We start from the raw sequence: 18,599 nt of genomic DNA on the forward strand, positions 1-18,599 counted from the left end.
TTGACTATGGTCATTCTGGCCATTTGATCTCTAGACTTGTTCATCCCACATTAAGAAAAAAAAAAAAGAGGAGAAATCATCCTTGTTTCTTTGTTGTTGTTGGGGTTGTGTGTGTTTTTTTTTTTTTTTCCTGCACGGCATGGCTTATGGGATCTTAGTTCCTTGATGAGGGATTAAATCCAGGACCATAGGAGTAAAAGTGCAGTGTTCTTCCCCTGGACTACTAGAGCACCGCCAGGAAAAATCACCCTTGGTTTGAGGGCCACAAGAACAAGAGTGAAGCCATAGTCTGACACCTGTTCTAGAACCCCAGGTTGGATAGGTGATTTCAAATCCTTTCTTAACTACCTGCTGTGGGACCCCAGGCAAACTCCAGTTCTGATGCCTCTGAAAGTCTCCGTTTCCTCATCTGCATAATGGAGATATTATCTACCTTGATGAGAACTGGAAACAGCACTCAGCAGTGCTGAGTGAAATGCAGGAACTCAATAAACAGGCCTTCCTTTTGTGGTCAAGTTTCAGCCTGAAGTGAGCACTTGATGTGCAAGGATGGAGCAGCTTCCTCTCAGTTCCCAGGGCCTGCCGGTGTCACCAGCGTGACTGTTTCTAGGGCTCAGGATACAGGTGTGTGTAAGATAGTCAGACATCATATCACAAGGCCACATGAGGACATCTTCCCTCGGAAGGTTTTGTGGCTTTGGGAACCGCTGGCCCCACAGAGCTTAGCTTAGAGCTTTGAACTTGAATGCAAAGAGATTGTTCCCACCTTCTCAGGACGGGGAGACTGCAGAATCCAAAAGATGGCACCCCCGATCGGCTTAGAGGCAGGGTCTGAGGGCTGGGAATGTGCATGGTGCTGATGCTTTGGCTGTAGTCAGAGTGGGAACGGTACCCTGTGATGTTTTCCATGGGGAGGTGGGCAGGGTGCCCCCCCACAAAAAAAGCAAGGGAGATGAATCTCAGGGGAGAGTTGGGGGTCATTTGTACAAACATTCCTTCCTTGGAGACCCTTTCCAGAGAGCTTTTTGGTTGTTTGGACCAAACCTGGAAGGTTGTATGTTTTAAGAGAAACCGCCTTTGTATCACTTTACACGGTGGTTCCACCATCTACATCCGGTTGGATAACCAGACCCCTCCACCCAAACCGGGGAGGCCCTCGGGAAGCTTCCCCCACCCCACCTGGGAGCGACCTGGGTCCACCTGCGTCTGTCCCTCTACAGTGTGACTTTCATCCCTAAGAGCATCTCCGCCATCCGGAGAGCTTGGGACCCTTGGTTGAGGCAGGCAGACCTCTCACTTCTTTGGGGAAGGGTTGGAGATTAGTAGAATGAGCTCAGGAGGAGTCTTTTACAGCCATAATCCCCTCTACTCAGAAATGAATGAGCTACATTTGTGGAACCAGAGACCTGGCTCCTAGATCTGGGCAGTCCTGAATGCAGGTGAATTCAAATGAAGCTCCAAAAGGCAGGCTTTCACTCTCTGGGAAATCAGTGGGGCAGGGGTGAAGAGGTGTGTGTGTGTGTGGTGGGGGGTGGGGGAGGTGGTGCAGGGTGGAAGCAAATCAAGAAAGTGTCTTGTTCCTCTGCTCAGCTTAAGGAAAAGGTGGCAGCTTGTATCACTAGGGATAGGAAATTCAAACGATGTTCAGCTGATAAACGCCAGAGTCCCTTTCAGCCCAAAATATGGGTTGTGTCATAAGGAGGTCATCAGAGGTGTCCCAACCCCCACAGGAGAAAGGGCACTGGGTCCCCTGGGCACCAGATAGAGTGGCAGCAGCAGGAACCCAGGCGAGAGACCCTCATGGGCTGAGAAACATTGGTCACCCCCTAAGAGAGATTCTGCAGGAAGCCAGAAATTCTTATCACACCCATACAAAACCACAGACACAAAACTTTGAAAGGTAGTACCAGTACCATTTTATTTAGTGTTGTAGGAAGTTTTTAGGTAACTTCTCAAAAACAAAAGCAAAGAAATTAAAAATTCCCAAAACAACAAGGCAGGAAATAAGAATTCTACAATCCAGAAATGCTGGATGAGCTTTCAATCAGAGGGAGGAAGAGGTCACGTCAGTAGCTCACACAATAGATACTGAGAAAACCACAGGGTTGAGATTGGTGTAGAAACTAGAGGGTAAGCTCTCTGCCCTCCCCGCAACGGCAACAGATCCTTCAGCCTTGAGGGACCATTCACCAGTGAATGGGTCTAAAAGAGAAAGGGCATGAGGAGTGAAGATCACACCTAATTTTACAAGTTGCCTCTGGCCTTCAGTCTGGCAGGTGGCTAACGGTCGTGGACCCTCCCCACTCCGTGCCCTTCTGAGCCCCCACTGTCAGCTGAGCTGGAAACCACACACGTATGCCAGTCACTGCCCACACACCCTCCACTCTGGGTCAATGGCTGTTCGTGTGGCGAAGGGCAGACTTTCTTGCTCTTCCATCCCACTACCCGGGGAGGCTGACCCACAGGAAATAAAAGAGGTGGGCAGGACATCTGTCAAAGCCCAACGACAGAGATGGTATGAAACAACTGGGCAAAGGATTGACTTTTTTTCCCCAGATGCTGACCTCTAATGGAAGTTCATCACAAGGTGTTTGGTATTTCACTGGATGCTTCCCTGAAGTACTGACTGGTCTTCTGGGGGTGGGGGGTGGGCAGCCAGGCAGGGCCAAGAAAGAGCTGCTCCTGCTTCTGCAGGGCATGGCCTCCTCCAAGGACCCATCAGTTCAGTGAGCATTCTCAGCAGCCAGAGGCTAAACCAGACTCTCCTGGTGCACACAGCTGGGTGTAAGCCCTCAGACCCATACCGGCTGCAGAAGCTCCAGCCCTCCAGTCCACCTGCCCCTGTGAACAGCCCAGAGCTGACTCCAGCTTTCCCAACTGAGTGCTCCCTCACAGTAGAGTCCTCAAGGACAGGTGTTAACCGGCATCCTTGAGAGGCGCAGGGATGCTACCCATGGAATTCTGTTCCAGCAGCTGGTAGAAACCAGACACTCTTGAAGTTGATTGTCCTTCATTCTCCAGAGTTCTCGAGTGGCATCTCAGAGCAGAGGAATTCACTCTCTTAAACACGGACCGGGACCCATTCCCGAGGTCCTAGCAGCAGATCTCCCACAACGAAAAGCTTTCGGGAAGAACTCGGGTCTCCACGTGAGCTCTTCTCAGGAGAAACCACTCAGCGCCCCTGCCACCCAGTACACGGGGGTAATCACAGTCCAAGTACACTGACATCAAGTACAAAACATTGCATATCAAATACATACACATATATCTCCAGAGTTCAAGCGAACATCCAGTTCTCTTTATAGGGATGTAAATAAATCTCGTAGCGCTACAAAAATACAAGTCGTCTGAGAGGTTTACAGTGGTCCCCAGTATGTAGGAGGGTATTAAATAAAACAGCTATCGATAATTAAAAGTGAATCAGTTCAATCAAGTTACAGTATCATCCTTCAGATTAAAGTGCTCTGGTATTAACTAATGTGGCAGCAGATGTGATCCTGAGAAGGAATCCCACTGCCAGTCATCTTGCCTCTTAACTTCAACACAAGAATGAACACAGAGAGATCTGTGTTTATAACTGCTCTCTCCTCAAGCCCTACCCACGCCCTTGGCCTATGACATTCTCTCCCGAGGAGAGATGTCGGGATTTGATGAGATTCTGTCTCAACTGGAACAACAACAAAAAATGAGTAATATAGAAAACATTCTCATATCGGGTTACTAACAATGAAATTACCTTTAGAGTCTGAGTTGTTTAGTTGCTAAGTCATGTCCGACTCTTTGTGACCCCGTGGACTGTAGCTCATCAGGCTCCTCTGTCCATGGGATTCTCTAGGCAAGAACACTGGAGTGGGCTGCCATTTCCTTCTCCAGGGGATCTTCCCAACCCAGGGATTGAACCCCCATCTCCTGCATTGGCAGGATTCTTTGCCGCTGAACCACCAGGGAAGCCCCGAAGAATCTGAACCGGTGATATTAGTTAAAAAGGGGTCCTAGTTTAAAAAAAAAAAAAAGTGTGTTAATCTAGTTTTAAAAACACAGCCATCTAAAAATAGATATCATCTTGCTCTTCACAATGTTATACTAAGGGGGGAAAATGCCAGGAAGCGCTGCCAAGGAAACCAGGGAGCCAAGCGAAGGCATGGGGGGAGAGGGCCAAGGGACCCCCTGCTGTGGCTCCACCCCCCCCCCACCCCCACCCCCCCCCACCCCCTCCCCTGGTACAACCATTTTAGCAAGCACCTGGGGCACTTGATGCTAATCAAGGCACTGCCTTGGCCACTCCAGTCACAGGGATCCTGCGATCACCAGAGGAGGGGTTTTGACCAATTCCCTTGAGTGCAAAGTGACTCTAAGTCCCCTGGTCTGCTTCCCTCCATAGACACACACTCTCCATTGATAAAGAGCATATTTTAAAGGCTACTGTGGTGTAGAGGCTGATGTCTGGAAAAGGCGGCTTGTTATAAATCTCAAAGGCACACTGCACTCCTCTGCTCCAGTCGAAACAAAGGACTAAGTCCGAGGAGTCAAGTAGGTTTACATGGTATCAAAAATTTAGCATCTGCAGCCAAAATGCCACGCCTGAGCTATTCAAATGCCAAGAAGGTATGTGCAACACAGCCCCGATCGCCTGGTCCTTGTTATCTCACCTGCAGCTTTAAAGACCGGGGGGAGACGTACTTTAAAAATCTCAAAATCAAAGAAAGAAAATCCCAATGTTTAAAATACATTAATTAATACCCCCCAGTGCCATCTGAACCTCTGGGCCAGCATCAGATCTTATGACCATGTCTCCGGTCAGGCCATAAAATATTTACAACGTGGTTAAAGGCACAGTGGCATTTAAAAATAAAACCCTGGGAATGGACAGTGAAAAGATCCGTTGTAGTCATTGACCTGGCTTCCGTGGGTGGGAGGGACTCCTGCCAGATAACCTGGAAGGAAGATGGCAATCTGTGCCCGGCTCTCGGGCACAGCGAGTCCTCGGCCTCGGGAGCTGGTGGAGACAGACCCACGGCAGAGTCTCGATGCTGGAGGCTGGCGGATCACATCTTTCCTGCTTTTTTGCCAACCTGAGAGGGAACCCGGAGGATGTTCGGCGTCTCCTCCATGACCCTGACCAGCAGGTTGTCGATGTAGTCTTCCAGTTGGCGCACCTGACATTCCTTCTTGCTGATCGTTTCCTTCTGTTTGAGGACCAGCTGAATGAGCTCGTCGTGGGTCAGCTGCGCGTAGGCAAATGCGGGGTCCGAGGGCTTGTATTTCTTTGGTGGGGGGCGGGAAGCGGGGACGACAAGAAAATTGACAAAGTCAGCCAAGAGGTCAAACATCTCAGAGAAATACCGGGACTCCCTTGGTGATCCAGTAGCTAAGACTCCACGTTCCCAGTGCAGGGGACCCAGGTTCAGTCCCCAGCCAAGGAACTAGAGCCCACATCTGCAACTAAGAGTTCGCATGCCACAACTAAGATCCTGTGTGGCACAGCTAAAACCTGGCATAGCCAAATAAATAGATATTTATGAACAAATAACTATTTATACGTAAATAAAAGAAATACAGAAGAGGCAGCTTTTAGTGATTGAGTCTGTGATCTGAGTCTCCTGGGAATTCGTTTTCAATTTCCGTGGAAACCTATGACCAATGAAGCTTTCTGTAAAGGGCCAGAGAGTCAGTATCTCAGGCTGCACAGGCCACAGATGGCCTTTGCTGCACGTTCGTCTTTTGGTTTGGTTTTGGTTTTTTGTTTCATTACTTTTTCTTTTTCTTTTTTTTCCCTTTTGGTCCTACCATGAGGTTGGTATATTTAATTTATATTTCACTTATATGCAGAGTACATCATGAGAAATGCTGGGCTGGATGAAGCAGAAGCTGGAATCAAGATTGCTGGGAGAAATATCAATAACCTCAGATATGCAGATGACACCACTCTTATGGCAGAAAGTGAAGAACTAAAGAGCCTCCTGATGAAAGTGAAAGAGGAGAGTGAAAAAGTTGGCTTAAAACTCAACATTCAGAGAATTAAGATCATGGCATCCAGTCCCATCACTTCATGGCAAATAGATGGGGAAACAATGGAAACAGTGACAGACTTTATTTTCTTGGGCTCCAAAATCACTGCAGATGGTGACTGCAGCCATGAAATTAAAAGACGCTTGCTCCTTGTTAGAAAAGTTATGACCAACCTAGACAGCATATTAAAAAGCAGAGACATTATTTTGCCAACAAAGTCCGTCTAGTCAAAGCTATGGTTTTTCCAGTAGTCATGTATGGATGTGAAAGTTGGACTATAAAGAAAGCTGAGCGCAGAAGAATTGATGCCTTTGAACTGTGGTGTTGGAGAAGATTCTTGAGAGTCCCTTGGACTGCAAGATCCAACCAGTCCATCCTAAAGGAAATCAGTCCTGAAAATTCATTGGAAGGACTGATGCTGAAGCTGAAGCTCCGATACTTTGGCTACCTGATATGAAGAACGGATTCATTGGAAAAGACCCCAATGCTGGGAAAGATTGAAGGCAGAAGGGGGTGACAGAGGATGAGATAGTTGGATGGCATCACTGACTCAATGGACATGAGTTTGGGTAAACTCCAGGAGTTGGTGATGGACAGGGAGGCCTGGCATGCTGCAGTCCATGCCGTCGCAAAGAGTTGGACACGACTGAGCAACTGAACTGAACTGAACTGTGGTTGGTGGGATCTTATTTCCCCACCAGGGATTGAACCCGGGCCCTTGGCAGTGAAAGTGCAGAGTCCTAACCACTGGACCGCTGGGGAACGACCGATTTAAAGTGTGAAAATCATACTTGAGTCACAGGCTGCAGACCCCTGGACCAGCCTCTAGGCCTGGGGTTTAGAGATGTCACGACTGGAGGTCTGTGAACACCAGAACTGGCACAACCAGGTATCCAAGCGGACCCGAGCCCCAGGCTGAGGGGACCCGTGAAGAAACGCTAGTGGCAGACGACGCTAGGAAACACTCTCCTCCCAGTACAATACGTGAACATTTATCCCAGACAGACTGCTACTGCCTCCACTAGGCTCAAGAGACCTGCAATTAGGAGGACGGCCTGGGAGACCCCAGTCTAAGTCATCTCACTCTCAAAACCTATGCAGAGTCAAAGCCAAGGGCCACCACACAGCCACTGGTGGCGCCCCCTGGGGGTCCAGTGGCTGCAGCCGGGGCTGAGCGGCCGCCCCACTCCTGACCAGAGTAGGAGCCCCAGGGATTGCGATCATCACCTGGGAGGCCTGGAGTCTGACTGCACACTGCTCAGGCCCCAACCACAAGGAGACACAAGATGAGCGTTATGTAAACTAACACGTGGTACCAAGTCTCCAGAGAGATGGAGGAAATAAAAAAAAAAAACTAACTTTTCCTGAAGTCTGTGACTCAGGTTCGAAAGTTGAAAGAGACGAGGTTGTGGGGCAACCTCAAGACAGTTTTGCCTGCGGAACTCCGAGGTAATCATGGTTTCACCACCGTGCGGGTCAAACAGTTTTACTGAGAAAGGCCTAGAACTACCTGCTCCAAGAAGCAGTCACGGCAGGAGCAGGCGAACCTCGACACAGCATGAGAGAAGGCCCTGTTCGGTTCAGTGATGCAAACTGCCCGCACGCCAGCCAGAGTCCCAGAGAAATTCTGTCCCTCTTGTCCTGGCTACAGCACAATGATGGCTACTAACTTAGAAACTCCTGATGCTTCCATACATGCAGCAGGAGGCCTAGAAATAGGTGAGATGGTGGTGTTTGTTTAGTTGCTAAGTCGCGTCTTACTCTTTTGCGACCCCATGGACTGTAGCCCGCCAGGCTCTTCTGTCCATGGAATTTCCCAGGCAAGAATACCGGAGTGGGTTGCCATTTCCTCCTCCAGGGGATCTTTCTGACCCAGGGATCAACCTATGTCTTCTGCATTGCAGGTGGGTTCTTTACCACTGAGCCACTAGGGAAGCCCCTGAGATACTTGTCAAAAACTGTGTCTCATTTTTAATCTTTTTTTTTTTTTTTTTTTTTAGCTTGTTGAAGGCAGACACTCACAGGGTCCCCCTCTCTGGACCTCCATCATCCTATTTGTGACTTTCAAAACAACCCTTTCAAAAAAGTTGCATTTCTGGGAAAGAACTCTGGAGATTGGTTGTGCAACAATAGGAATGCCCTTAACACTGCTGAAAATGGACACTTTAAATACAGTTGAGGGGGTAAATTTTATGTTTATTTTATCACAATTTTTTTTTCAAAGTGGCATGTCTGTTTACATATCCTACCAAGAAAACAAGTAGTCTTTGTAAAAACAATAGCCAAGAATATATCCTCAAGGAGTTTTAGATTATACTTCTGTCACAGAAAGATTTTATCTGTTCAACAATATTGATTACAGGACTTCCTGGGTGGCGCGGTGGATAGAAAGGCAATGCAGAGACATGGGTCCCACCCCTGGTCGGGGAAGATCCCACATGCCGTGGAGCGACTGAACCTGCATACCGCAACTGCTGAGCCCGTGGCCTAGGCCCCGCCAGGCACGACCACCGGAGCCCACACGCCCCAGACCTGTGCTCCCACTGGAGAAGCCCCGGCAGTGAGAAGCCACGGGGAAGAGCAGCCCCTGCTCGCGGCAACTAGAGAGAGCCCTCGGGCAGCAACGAAGACCCAGGGCAGCCGAAAATAAATAAGTAACCTCCTCTTAAAAAAAAAAAAAACATACTGATTACAGAAGACGTTCGCAGGAGCATCTGGGAGATAGAAGCAGAGGCTGACACCTGGAGGGAGAGTGCTCCTCGAGAGGAGGCGCCAGGTCCCCACAGGGTCTGACACACCCGGGGCTTCACCTGAGGTGCAGGGCGTCAGGGTCCAGGGGGACAGGACGTGCTCCAGGAGCTGGACAAACCAGAGGCCGTGGCTGCCTGGGTGATGGGGGCAAGCTTCAAAGATGGAGTAGTAACCTCTGCCCCAGACTCTGAAGATGAATTAACATTAATTTTCTGTTCATGTTTGACAGAAAACAACAAAGTTCTGTGAGGCAATTATCCTTCGATTAAAAATTAATTTTTTAAAAAATTAATTTTGCCCGCAATAACAGAATCGTGTTTTGAACTGTGAAAAAAAATATATTTATTTATCATAGAAAATCTCAAATCCAGAAGAAGGGAAAAAATTATCACCCATAACTCCAACACTTAACACTTGGGTCTCATTGGTAATGGGCGTTCTTTGTGATAACTTTAGCCTCATACAGAATCAAGTTTTATGGCTTTTGAAAATTGGGTATTTTGTGAGCATTTTCCCATCATTAAATTTTAGAAAAATTGCTTTTTAAATGGATGTTTTAAACTTAATTGTATTTTAACCATATCTCTGTTGCTGGTCATTTAAGTTGGTTTCAGTTTTCACAATTATATAAGAACACATTTAAAGGCGTGAACATAAATCTTTGGTCATATCCCTACACACTTCCCTAAGACCAAGGCACAGAACTGAAGTGGCATGCACACTTAAGATAACTCCTGAGTGTTAGTCGCTTAGTCGTGTCCGACTCTTTGTGACCCCATGGACTATAGCCCACTAGGCTCTTCTGTCCATGGGATTTTCGAGGCAAGAATATTGGAGAGGGTTGCCATTCCCTTCTCCAAGGGATCTTCCTGACCCAAGGATCAAACCCAGGTCTCCTCCTCTGCAGGCAGACTCTCTTCCATCTAAGCCGCCAGGGAAGACTAGCGGGACCTCCTACAAAATGTCAAACAGGTCTTCCATTTGGATTCTGTAATCTGAAGAAGAAATGATGCAGGACTTTGAAATCATCAGAAATTCCTATTTATGTGACGACTAAAAAAATTAAAAAGCAATCCAGCAGTCACAGAAAGTAAGCAAGGGCCATGGAGAGGAAGAGGTGCAAAGAAAACACCCATCAACTCAGGAAACGATAGTTCCATTGGCACATGTTTCCTTCCAGGACTTTCACATTGGACTTTTCCCCCATCGTTTTACCAAGAATGACGTATATTCACGCTGGTCTCCCACTCTCCCCATATAATTTGACAGAAGACTTTTTGGCTCTAGTTGGCTGTGTTATTTTTAAATGGAAGTGTGAAAGCCACCTGAATAAATAATACATTCCTAGTTATTAATCATCTATAAAAGATGGTGGCCCTAACACAATAACCAAAAAAGAAAAGAAAAAAGCCATTATAGTAACGATTCAGCTAGGTTTTCATAACTTTAGCCATGCAGTTTCTTTCCCTAACCTCTCTCTCACTTTGCAACATTCCAAAGAGTAGTTATTTTCGTAAGTACTGTTTATGCCTTGGTACAAAGCACCTATTCTATGGCCGGCCAATGGCAGTCTCCAGGAACCTTTCCATATTTACTCAGAGGAGTTACCAGGTCTGGTCCGGGACCAACAGCTCTGTTACAGCCAGGCAGAGGGGCAGCAGTGGGGCTTACAGATCAGGAGCAACATAAGTAACGGTTGCCTTGGTTTTAAGGCAAGTTACTGTCAGTCGGGGCCCGGAGATAAGCCCCTGATTAAGTGAGCTTGGACGAGTAAACAGAGCAGGGGACCAAGGGTCTTGCTGACTTCCCGAAAGCTAGGTGTTTGTTTCTCTTTGGAGCCAAGCTGCATTCCACTGTTAAAGGAAGAGGGGTGGGGAGCTGCGAAATGACCCTGGTTTTCATTATCGTCCCTTTCGTCCTGTTCTTTTGCCCCATTTCCTGGTAAATATCATGCATGCCAGGAAGACAAGGGCTGCTTCTCCTAACACAGCCAAAGAAGCCAGCCAAGCCGGGCTGGGGAAGTTACAGCCAGTCCATCTTTAGGCTCGGGCTGAAAGACCATAGGTACACAATTCTGGATACAGCCGATCATTTTCAGGCTGATGCCCTGTTAGCACGGACTACAGGGAGGAGATGGCAAGATGGCTGGAAAATGCTAAGTGGTTTTCAGCAACAGTTTCTTATCACCACTCTGCCTCTTGACCCAGAACTCAGATCTCTGGCTTTCAGTGGACAACCTTCAGCCCAGTTGCTAGAGGCAAAGGTGCAACAGAGCCAGAGGCATCAGCCATCACCCCGCACTTAAAAATACCTGCAGGAGTGAAGGAGATGTGAGCAAAAGTTTTGTTTTTAAAAAACACAAAAACTGGGACTTCCCTGGTGGTCCAGTGGTTTAGAGTCCGTGCTTCCACTGCAAGGGGCATAGGTTCGATCCCTAATCAGGGAACTTAGATCCTGTATGCTAAGTGGTGTGCCCCCGAATTGCCCCCAAAAACAGAAAAAAAACCCCACAAAAACTATTTGACATCCTGGAGTCCGTGGGACTGTACAATCTATGATTAAGTGAAACTTCTAGACATCTGCAGTAAAACAGAAATGAAGTTTATGTCTCCCAACTGTAGTCTGCAGGGTCGGTTAGGAAACACAACGTGTTTCCACGTGCCTGAAACACAACACATCTCCTCTCATTAACAGTCCCCTGTCACTCAGTAGATCATTCTCCTCCGTCCCTGTGACAATGAGCCAAAGACAAAGAGGTTGGTAGCAAGGCAGGACTCAATCCCTCTGGTTCTAGAACCGGAAAGGGCAGGATGGAGACACTCTCCCCAGCAGAACTCATGGGGGTGAGAGGTGGGGGGTGGTTTTGGTTTTGGGGGGAGGAGCTGCTTTTTTCAGTGGTAGCCACTCAAGCTTTTTACAGGGCAGAGATCCTCTCATCAAGCAATAGTCTTCCTGGAAATTCAGCTTAAGGAAATCAACTACAAGAAGGGGAAAGTCCTATGCAAGAAACTATGGACTACAGTGTTATTCATATCGAAAAACAGAGAACAAGCTAAATAGCCAATTACCCAACTGGGGAGTGGGCAAGTACAGACGAGCATAACCATTTCAAAGAATAATTAAGTAGCAACGTGCAGAAGTGTGCATGATAAAAACTAAGCCAACAAGACGATTTCAGAGAGTTTCCACACAGGCAATGGGGCTGGAGACCCATCCTTCTGCTACTATCTTACATTCATCAGTGGACATTGAGGCCTATGAACCAGAAGTTGATAAAGAGCAGGAGGTTGCATGGCCTGAAATGAATTCCTCACATATTTCCTACTAACTGTGAAGGGGAAAAAACAGCTACTCTGCACTGAAGAACCCAGTGGACACCACCTAACCTAAGTCACCAAGTTAACACCCCACTAAGAGGACAGGGTGCCATGGGCCCTTTACACGACACACTGGGAAGGGCGTGTTTTTCCTGTAGTTAATACCTGCCGAGAAGACCCAGCCTCCACCAAACCACGAGTAGACGTCAGGCAAAGCCAAATGGGAAAATTCTACCAAACAACTGTTCTAAACTCTTGAAAAAGGTCAACGTCTCCAAAGACAAAAAAAGGTGAGGAACCGTTCCAGAGTAAAGGAGATCCTCGAGACAAGATATCAGGGTCTCTTGGTGACCCTGGACTGGGAAACAAAGAAGAAAGGCCACCACTGGGACAAACTGGTGACATTGAAATACGGACAACGGATGAGAAAACAGTGTGATATGCCTGTTAAATTTCTTCATTTTGATAAGTACCCTTATTCTTAGGAATTACACACTTAAGTATTTAGGGGTAAAAGGAGCATGACGTGGGCAAGTTACTCTCAAATAATTCAGGGGGGAAAAGTGTATGTACATACAAAGAGAATGGAGAAGGAGAGGGTGAGCGTGATAAAGCAAATCTGGTGAAATGCCAATAAGCTGGTGGATTGGGGTGAAAGGCGTACAGGAGTTCTTTGTGCTACGCTTGCAACTTTTCTCAAGTTTGAAATCACTTCAGAATAAAGTTACAAGAAAAGGCTATCTGTGCCACAGTTACAACTACAAGAATTTTACCTTCTTGCCAAAAGATACGAAAGGACGCATGGGGAAAAGGAGAATGTCTGTTTGCATGACCCGGGGTGGGGGGGTGGGAGGTGACATATTCTTCTCATTAAAAAGAAGTACTGGTTGCCAATCGTGTTGCTTCACACACACACACACACACACACACACACACAAATCCAACAACAGCCAAATGACTATGAGGGGAAAAATTGAGTATGCCATGGGAGATGTAGGGGCTTCCAAAGATCATCCAAAGACAGAGATGTGTGGTTGAGTCATCCCGGGGTTCCCCACCACCCCCGGGAGCTGTCTGCCGTGGAGACTCAGACTAACCTGCCTGCTCCCAGAAAAGACATACCTTCATCCCGGCTTCGTTGATCAAGTTCTCACTCACGATCGCGGTAGTTCCCGAGGTGGAGTTAGAGACCTTGGGGGCTGTCGTGTTCATCGGCTTCACGGGATGAAGTCTGGAAGAGAAGGGGGAAAGGACCCTTAGACCTGCGGGAACCACAACACCGAGGGACCACCTCTCTCGGGGGCGGGGGGGTGGGTGGCAACCAGCGAGGCAGGCAGCAGGGGAGCCTGGAGACACGCGCAGAGCCCTGGAGCCCTGCAGAGCTCCAACAGACAAGCCAGCTTCCCACCGGGTGGGGTTTTCATAGAGTAAGCTGTCCACCCGGCTGGTTTTTCCCACTCAAGTCTCAGCTGGCCTCTGAGACCAGGAAAGAAAACTCGGCTCCTGATGCTTCTCTGCAAGGAGAGCTCCATATCAGACAGGGCAGGACAATCCCCACTCTGTCTCAGGATGGCCGCTGCTGCGACGTTCTTGCTCCAAGACACAGGGGTGTCGTCTCTGGGGGGCTCCCAGCCCAGGGGACGGCCTTGCCAAAGACGCTCTGCTGTCAACACCAGGGGGACACGCACTGCCAGGACAGCTGTGCATGAGCAGGCCCTCACGCCTGGAGACAGAAGCAGGGGTGGGGAGTCGGGGCAGGGGGGCTGGCTTACACTCCCGAGGACAGTTCCCCCCGGTCCACACCGGCTCTCACCTGTGCTTGGCCGGCCTGCTTCCAGTGCTCGGCTGTGTCTCTGAGGGGGAGACCCGGGCCTGAAGAAGCGGCTTCCTCTTGCCGGGATTTTCCACGTTACCCGCGGAGCCCTCGGCTGTTGCTTTTTTTTGAGATTCTGCTGTATTGGTATGGGGGGTGTCAGAGTGTGCAGAGGGGGTAAAGGAGTGTGTGGCAGGAAGCGGGGGAGGGGTGGGGGAGCTGGACACAGGGGACCCCAGGGCAGCGGCTGGAGGCCGAGGCGGGCTCCCATCTCCGGCTGGTCCTGCCTTCCCGCCATTGCTGCCGGGTCCTGGGGTCTGTTCTACAGAAGCCGGGGCGGTTGCTCCCGGCGTGGGGTCATGCAGGCTTCCTGCTGCTGACCCGCCAGCCTCCTCACTGGGCGTCCTCTCCCCCTCAAGCTGGACAGGCCCCGTGCTGGAGGACAGAGCCCCTCCTCCCCAGCCTGCCACCAGGGCCGCCCCTCCGCCACCTTCAGGCTGATCGCCTCTCTCGTCCTCCGACTCAACCTCTGGGATGGAGGGCAGGGTCAGGTCCAGATGGGCCACGCCTGGGGGCTTGGCCTCACAGGGGGCCTGGAGGCCCCGCAGGGGGTCGGACAGCAGACCTTCATGGTCACTGGCTTTGCTCTGGTTCCATGCCATCCGGGTGTTGTCTCCCTGACTCCTGAAGAGGGGACCAACCCTCCCTGAGCCGATCGTCGGCTGGGGACCCCCTGAGAAGCTCCCCTTGGAGGAGGGGCAGGGAGTGTGAGTCGCCAGGGCCGGGAGCCGCGGTCCGGTCACGGCCGCCCCCTCCTGGGAGTCTCCCATGTCCATCGCGTTTCTGGGAGTGGCCTCTGGTGGCGTTGGCTCCTGTGGGACCCCTCTGTCCCCATGAACCAGCCTGGGGTTCTCCTCCCCAGCCTCTTCTGTGGAGAGCTTCTTGGAAAACAGCGCCTGCTTCTTGGTATCCTTTCCGCCACCACGGGCATCCGGATCCATCTCTTCATGTCCCTGCGTCATCGCGGAGTCGGGTGTGGGGGCCGACTCCCCCGTGTGGAGGCGGGGCGCCATTTCTTTAACTGCAGGACTCAGCCTGCCACCCCCACCTGCATCCTTCGCAGAGTCTGGGTCCTCCCTGCTTGGGGGCTTTCCAGCGGGGCTGCCCCTCCTGCCTCTCCCGGGCGCAAGGGCAGATGCTACTTCTCGGGCCTCGTCCGATGAAGCGATATCACTTTGTTGTTCCTGCCAGGGAGACCCCAGAAGCCCTCCTTCTTGTCCCTCTTCAGGCTGTGTCCGGAGAGACTGTGCCAGGTCGTTAGTACTGGTCTTCTCTGGTGAATAGTCTTCCCTCCCTCCAGTCAGCGGAACGGGTGTCTGCTTGGAAAGCAAGCCCACAGCGTGGAGATCAATATTTGGAACTCGGGTCTGAGTCTCCTTTTCCAACTCTAGTTCCAGGAGCGAAGGCGGTTCTTCGGAGCTGGCTTGGCCCGGGTCTGCAGAGGGCCAGTTCTTAATTGGGGTGGATGTGGAGATGGGGGCCGCTATGGGAGAGGAGATAGAGGAGGAGCCCGAAGGGGACTCAGAGGATGGTGTCTCTGAGTCATGCCCCGTTTTAGAAGAGACAGGTACCTGCCCAGAGCCGGAAGCGAGAGTGGAAAGAAAGAGGGGGGAGTTAGTGGAAGGAGGGGGCCTGGGTGCGGGCCGAGCCTCTGGAGACACTTCCGGCCTGCAAAAAGGACAAAATAAAACCTGCAGGTCAGTTGCAGATGCAACATGAGAGGCAAGAGATATGTAAAACTATAGTCTTTCCAAAGATGAGAACTCTTTTTTTTTTTTTTTAAATATATATTGGGGCAGTACCTTCAGAAGTTACACCAATATATTTTTTTTAATATATATTGGGGCAGTACCTTCAGAAGTTAAAGAAGGAACACCAATATATTTTTTTAATATATATTGGGGCAGTACCTTCAGAAGTTAAAGAAGGAACACCAATATATTTTTTTTAATATATATTGGGGCAGTACCTTCAGAAGTTAAAGAAGCAACACCAATATATTTTTTTAACTATATATTGGGGCAGTACCTTCAGAAGTTAAAGAAGGAACACCAATACTTAACCCATAAAAGGCATGCTTTTATCATCAAGCACATCTGCTACAGAAAGGTCTGTTGCAATAGAAACAGAAAGGTCCCGGGAAAGCAACAGCCTGCAGTCTCTTCTGGTGATAAAAAAACCATCTGAAAAAACTCAGAGCCATTCAAGGCACACCACAGGGCAAGAGGCAGATTTTGAAGCGGAACTCTGTGTGTGTGTGTGTCTCTGTCTGTGTGTGTCTGTGTCTGTGAAATCAAAATAGGCAGAATCTCAAAAAAAAGTCTCTCCCACCCCAGCCAGTAGGAATACCATGACGGTGAATATGAGTCATGCCAAAAAGCAGAACCCCCGAGGCTCTTGCAACAAGGTGCAGAGTGAACACACAGAGGACCGCCCAGGCACACTCAACAGGGGACCAAGGGGCTCTTGTGTCAGCAAACCCACACCAAAGTGCAAGGAGAGAATACATCTGCCTCCAACGAAATACGCAGGAAGAACAGACTGATCCCCAGTTCTGCACGTACCACCACCATGCAAACCTGTTGTTTTTCCCAGACCCTGACACTCAGAATCTGCTACAAAACCTGGGCGCTCCACTATGCTCTGCTTATCTCACTGAGATGGACAGACCAGTCCTGCCTACTTTTGCCAGAAGCAAAAAATATTTGCAGGGGAAACATTTGTGGCTAAGATATCTGGGGCAAAGATACTTACTGGGGATATGCCGGACAAGGGACAGACCACGCCTGCTGGCAGAGGCCCTGGGCTGGGACACGGAGGGGCTGGCTAAGAGCGACTTAGACTAGTAAACCCCGGCTGCTACAGGGACCATCATAGACCAACAAGCAAGGCCCGCTCTACAGTAGGCCTGACTGCCAGGGTCCCCGCAGGGAGGGCCGAGACTCACCGGGGTTTCACGGCTCTGGTCTGGGGAGCCCTGGGCGAGAAAACAGGTGGGACAGGCGCAGCCTTGGGCTCTGGGTCAGCTTCTGGTTCTGGGAGCTGCTCGTCTTCAAAGGGGTTCAGTGCTCGGCCCGGTCCAGCGGCAACAGGCGCAGCCTCTTTGTCCGATTTCTTCACAAGGTCGTCGGCAGGCCCCGGCTGGTGCTCCCCGGCCCTGAGCGCGGTGGGCGCTCCCTCCCTCTCCTTCCCTGAGGCGGCAGCAGGAGGGCTTTCACCCTCGCTGCCCTTGGCCGTGTCCTTCTTTCCCGGCACTAAGAAGGGCAGAGCTGGCTTCTTGTTCTCCTGTTTCTTGCTCTCTTTGGTTTCCTTTGCAGCCTCCAAGGTCGCCGGGGCCGCGTTCTCCCGAAGGTCCCTGCTGACCTGCGGCTGGTAGGACGGCAGGGACATAGACTTGAGGGCGTCCTTTGTGGAAGACTCGGGAGGCACCGCGCCTGCTTCCCCAGGCTCCCTCCAAGGCCGAGATGCCAGGTTTTCCGTAGATGAGAACCACCGCTTCTTCCTGAGGTCTTGGGGGGATGGGGAGGGGGACGGGGAGACGTCCTTGGTCTCGGTCTTGGCCTCGGGCGGCTCCACGTAGACGTGGTTCCCATTGATACAGACGTTCGAGCGGGAGAGGGCATCGTTCTTAGACCGGAGGCCGCCCAGGAAGGAGAGGCCTTCCTTCTTGGGGAGACTGAAGTTGACCTGGTTCAGCTGCTTAGGATCTGCGCTTGCTGTCCTCTTGTGAGACAAGACTGCGGGGAGAAGACCCAAGAACCAAGGGGGTTAGAAATTAAGAGAAAGCAGCATCTGAGTCCTTATTTTGGTTGTCACAGCTGAGCGGGGTGTTTACTGGCATCCAGCAGGCGGAGGCCAGGATGTTGCTAGAGATGCCACAGAATACAGGAAGGCTCCCGTAACAAAGAGCTACCCACCCCAAATGTCAATGGTGTCGAGGTCAAGAAACTCTGCAAGGACCAGGGAGAAGGGCAGTGCTCTTGGCTGGGTTGCAGAATCTGGCCAGTGGTAGGGAACTGGTCACTGAATTTCAAAATACCCAGTTAATTCAGAGTTAAGGGAATTGGATTCCTCAGCTTTCATTAGGAACGTATTTCAAGGGAACTCAATATAATACCTGATGAATTAATGAACTATCAGAATTATTGTAAGGTTCTATGGTTTTATCCTTAATCTAAAAACAAAAAAGCAAACAAAAACCTTGCATGCTAGCCCCAAAAGCTTGTACGAATGCTCATCAGTTTTAGAGCCAGACATTATGAGAAAGGAATTTACATATTCCTAGAAACTAGACGGGAGAAGGCAATGGCAACCCACTCCAGTACTCTTGCCTGGAGAATCCCATAGATGAAGGAGCCTGGTAGGCTGCAGTCCATGGGGTCGCTAAGAGTCCGACACGACTGAGTGAATTCACTTTCGCTTTTCACTTTCATCCACTGGAGAAGGAAATGGCAACCCACTCCAGTGTTCTTGCCTGGAGAATCCCAGGGACAGGGGAGCCTGGTGGGCTGCTGACTATGGGGTCACACAGAGTTGGAGACGACTGAAGTGACTTAGCAGCAGCAGCAGCAGAAACTAGAGGACTTAGAAATAGAGAAGACTTCCTAACCTTAGTTAGTACTCTTAAGTACCCACCGTCATCACCACTA

At 50.0% G+C, this 18,599-nt stretch overlaps 1 protein-coding gene across 3 annotated transcripts in view; it reads right to left on the bottom strand.

Moving 5' to 3' along the window:
• Positions 1-1,892: 1,892 nt before the first annotated feature.
• The window catches only part of RAB11FIP1 (RAB11 family interacting protein 1), a 39,279-nt gene continuing 22,572 nt past the window's right edge, over positions 1,893-18,599 (bottom strand). For 2 of the 3 annotated variants that reach the window (XM_070781392.1, XM_019953606.2), the window contains exons 3-6: positions 16,898-17,687; positions 13,891-15,618; positions 13,200-13,308; positions 1,893-5,264 (exon numbers count right to left, since the gene is read on the bottom strand). In XM_070781392.1, the coding sequence (XP_070637493.1) occupies positions 5,046-5,264; positions 13,200-13,308; positions 13,891-15,618; positions 16,898-17,687 (2,846 nt within the window). In that variant the 3' untranslated portion in view covers positions 1,893-5,045. The remainder of the gene's footprint in view (positions 5,265-13,199; positions 13,309-13,890; positions 15,619-16,897; positions 17,688-18,599) is intronic. The other variant, XM_019953607.2, reaches the window with a different exon arrangement.

This window comes from Bos indicus, chromosome 27 (genome assembly GCF_029378745.1).
Source record: "Bos indicus isolate NIAB-ARS_2022 breed Sahiwal x Tharparkar chromosome 27, NIAB-ARS_B.indTharparkar_mat_pri_1.0, whole genome shotgun sequence".
NCBI classification, from domain to species: Eukaryota; Metazoa; Chordata; class Mammalia; order Artiodactyla; family Bovidae; genus Bos; species Bos indicus.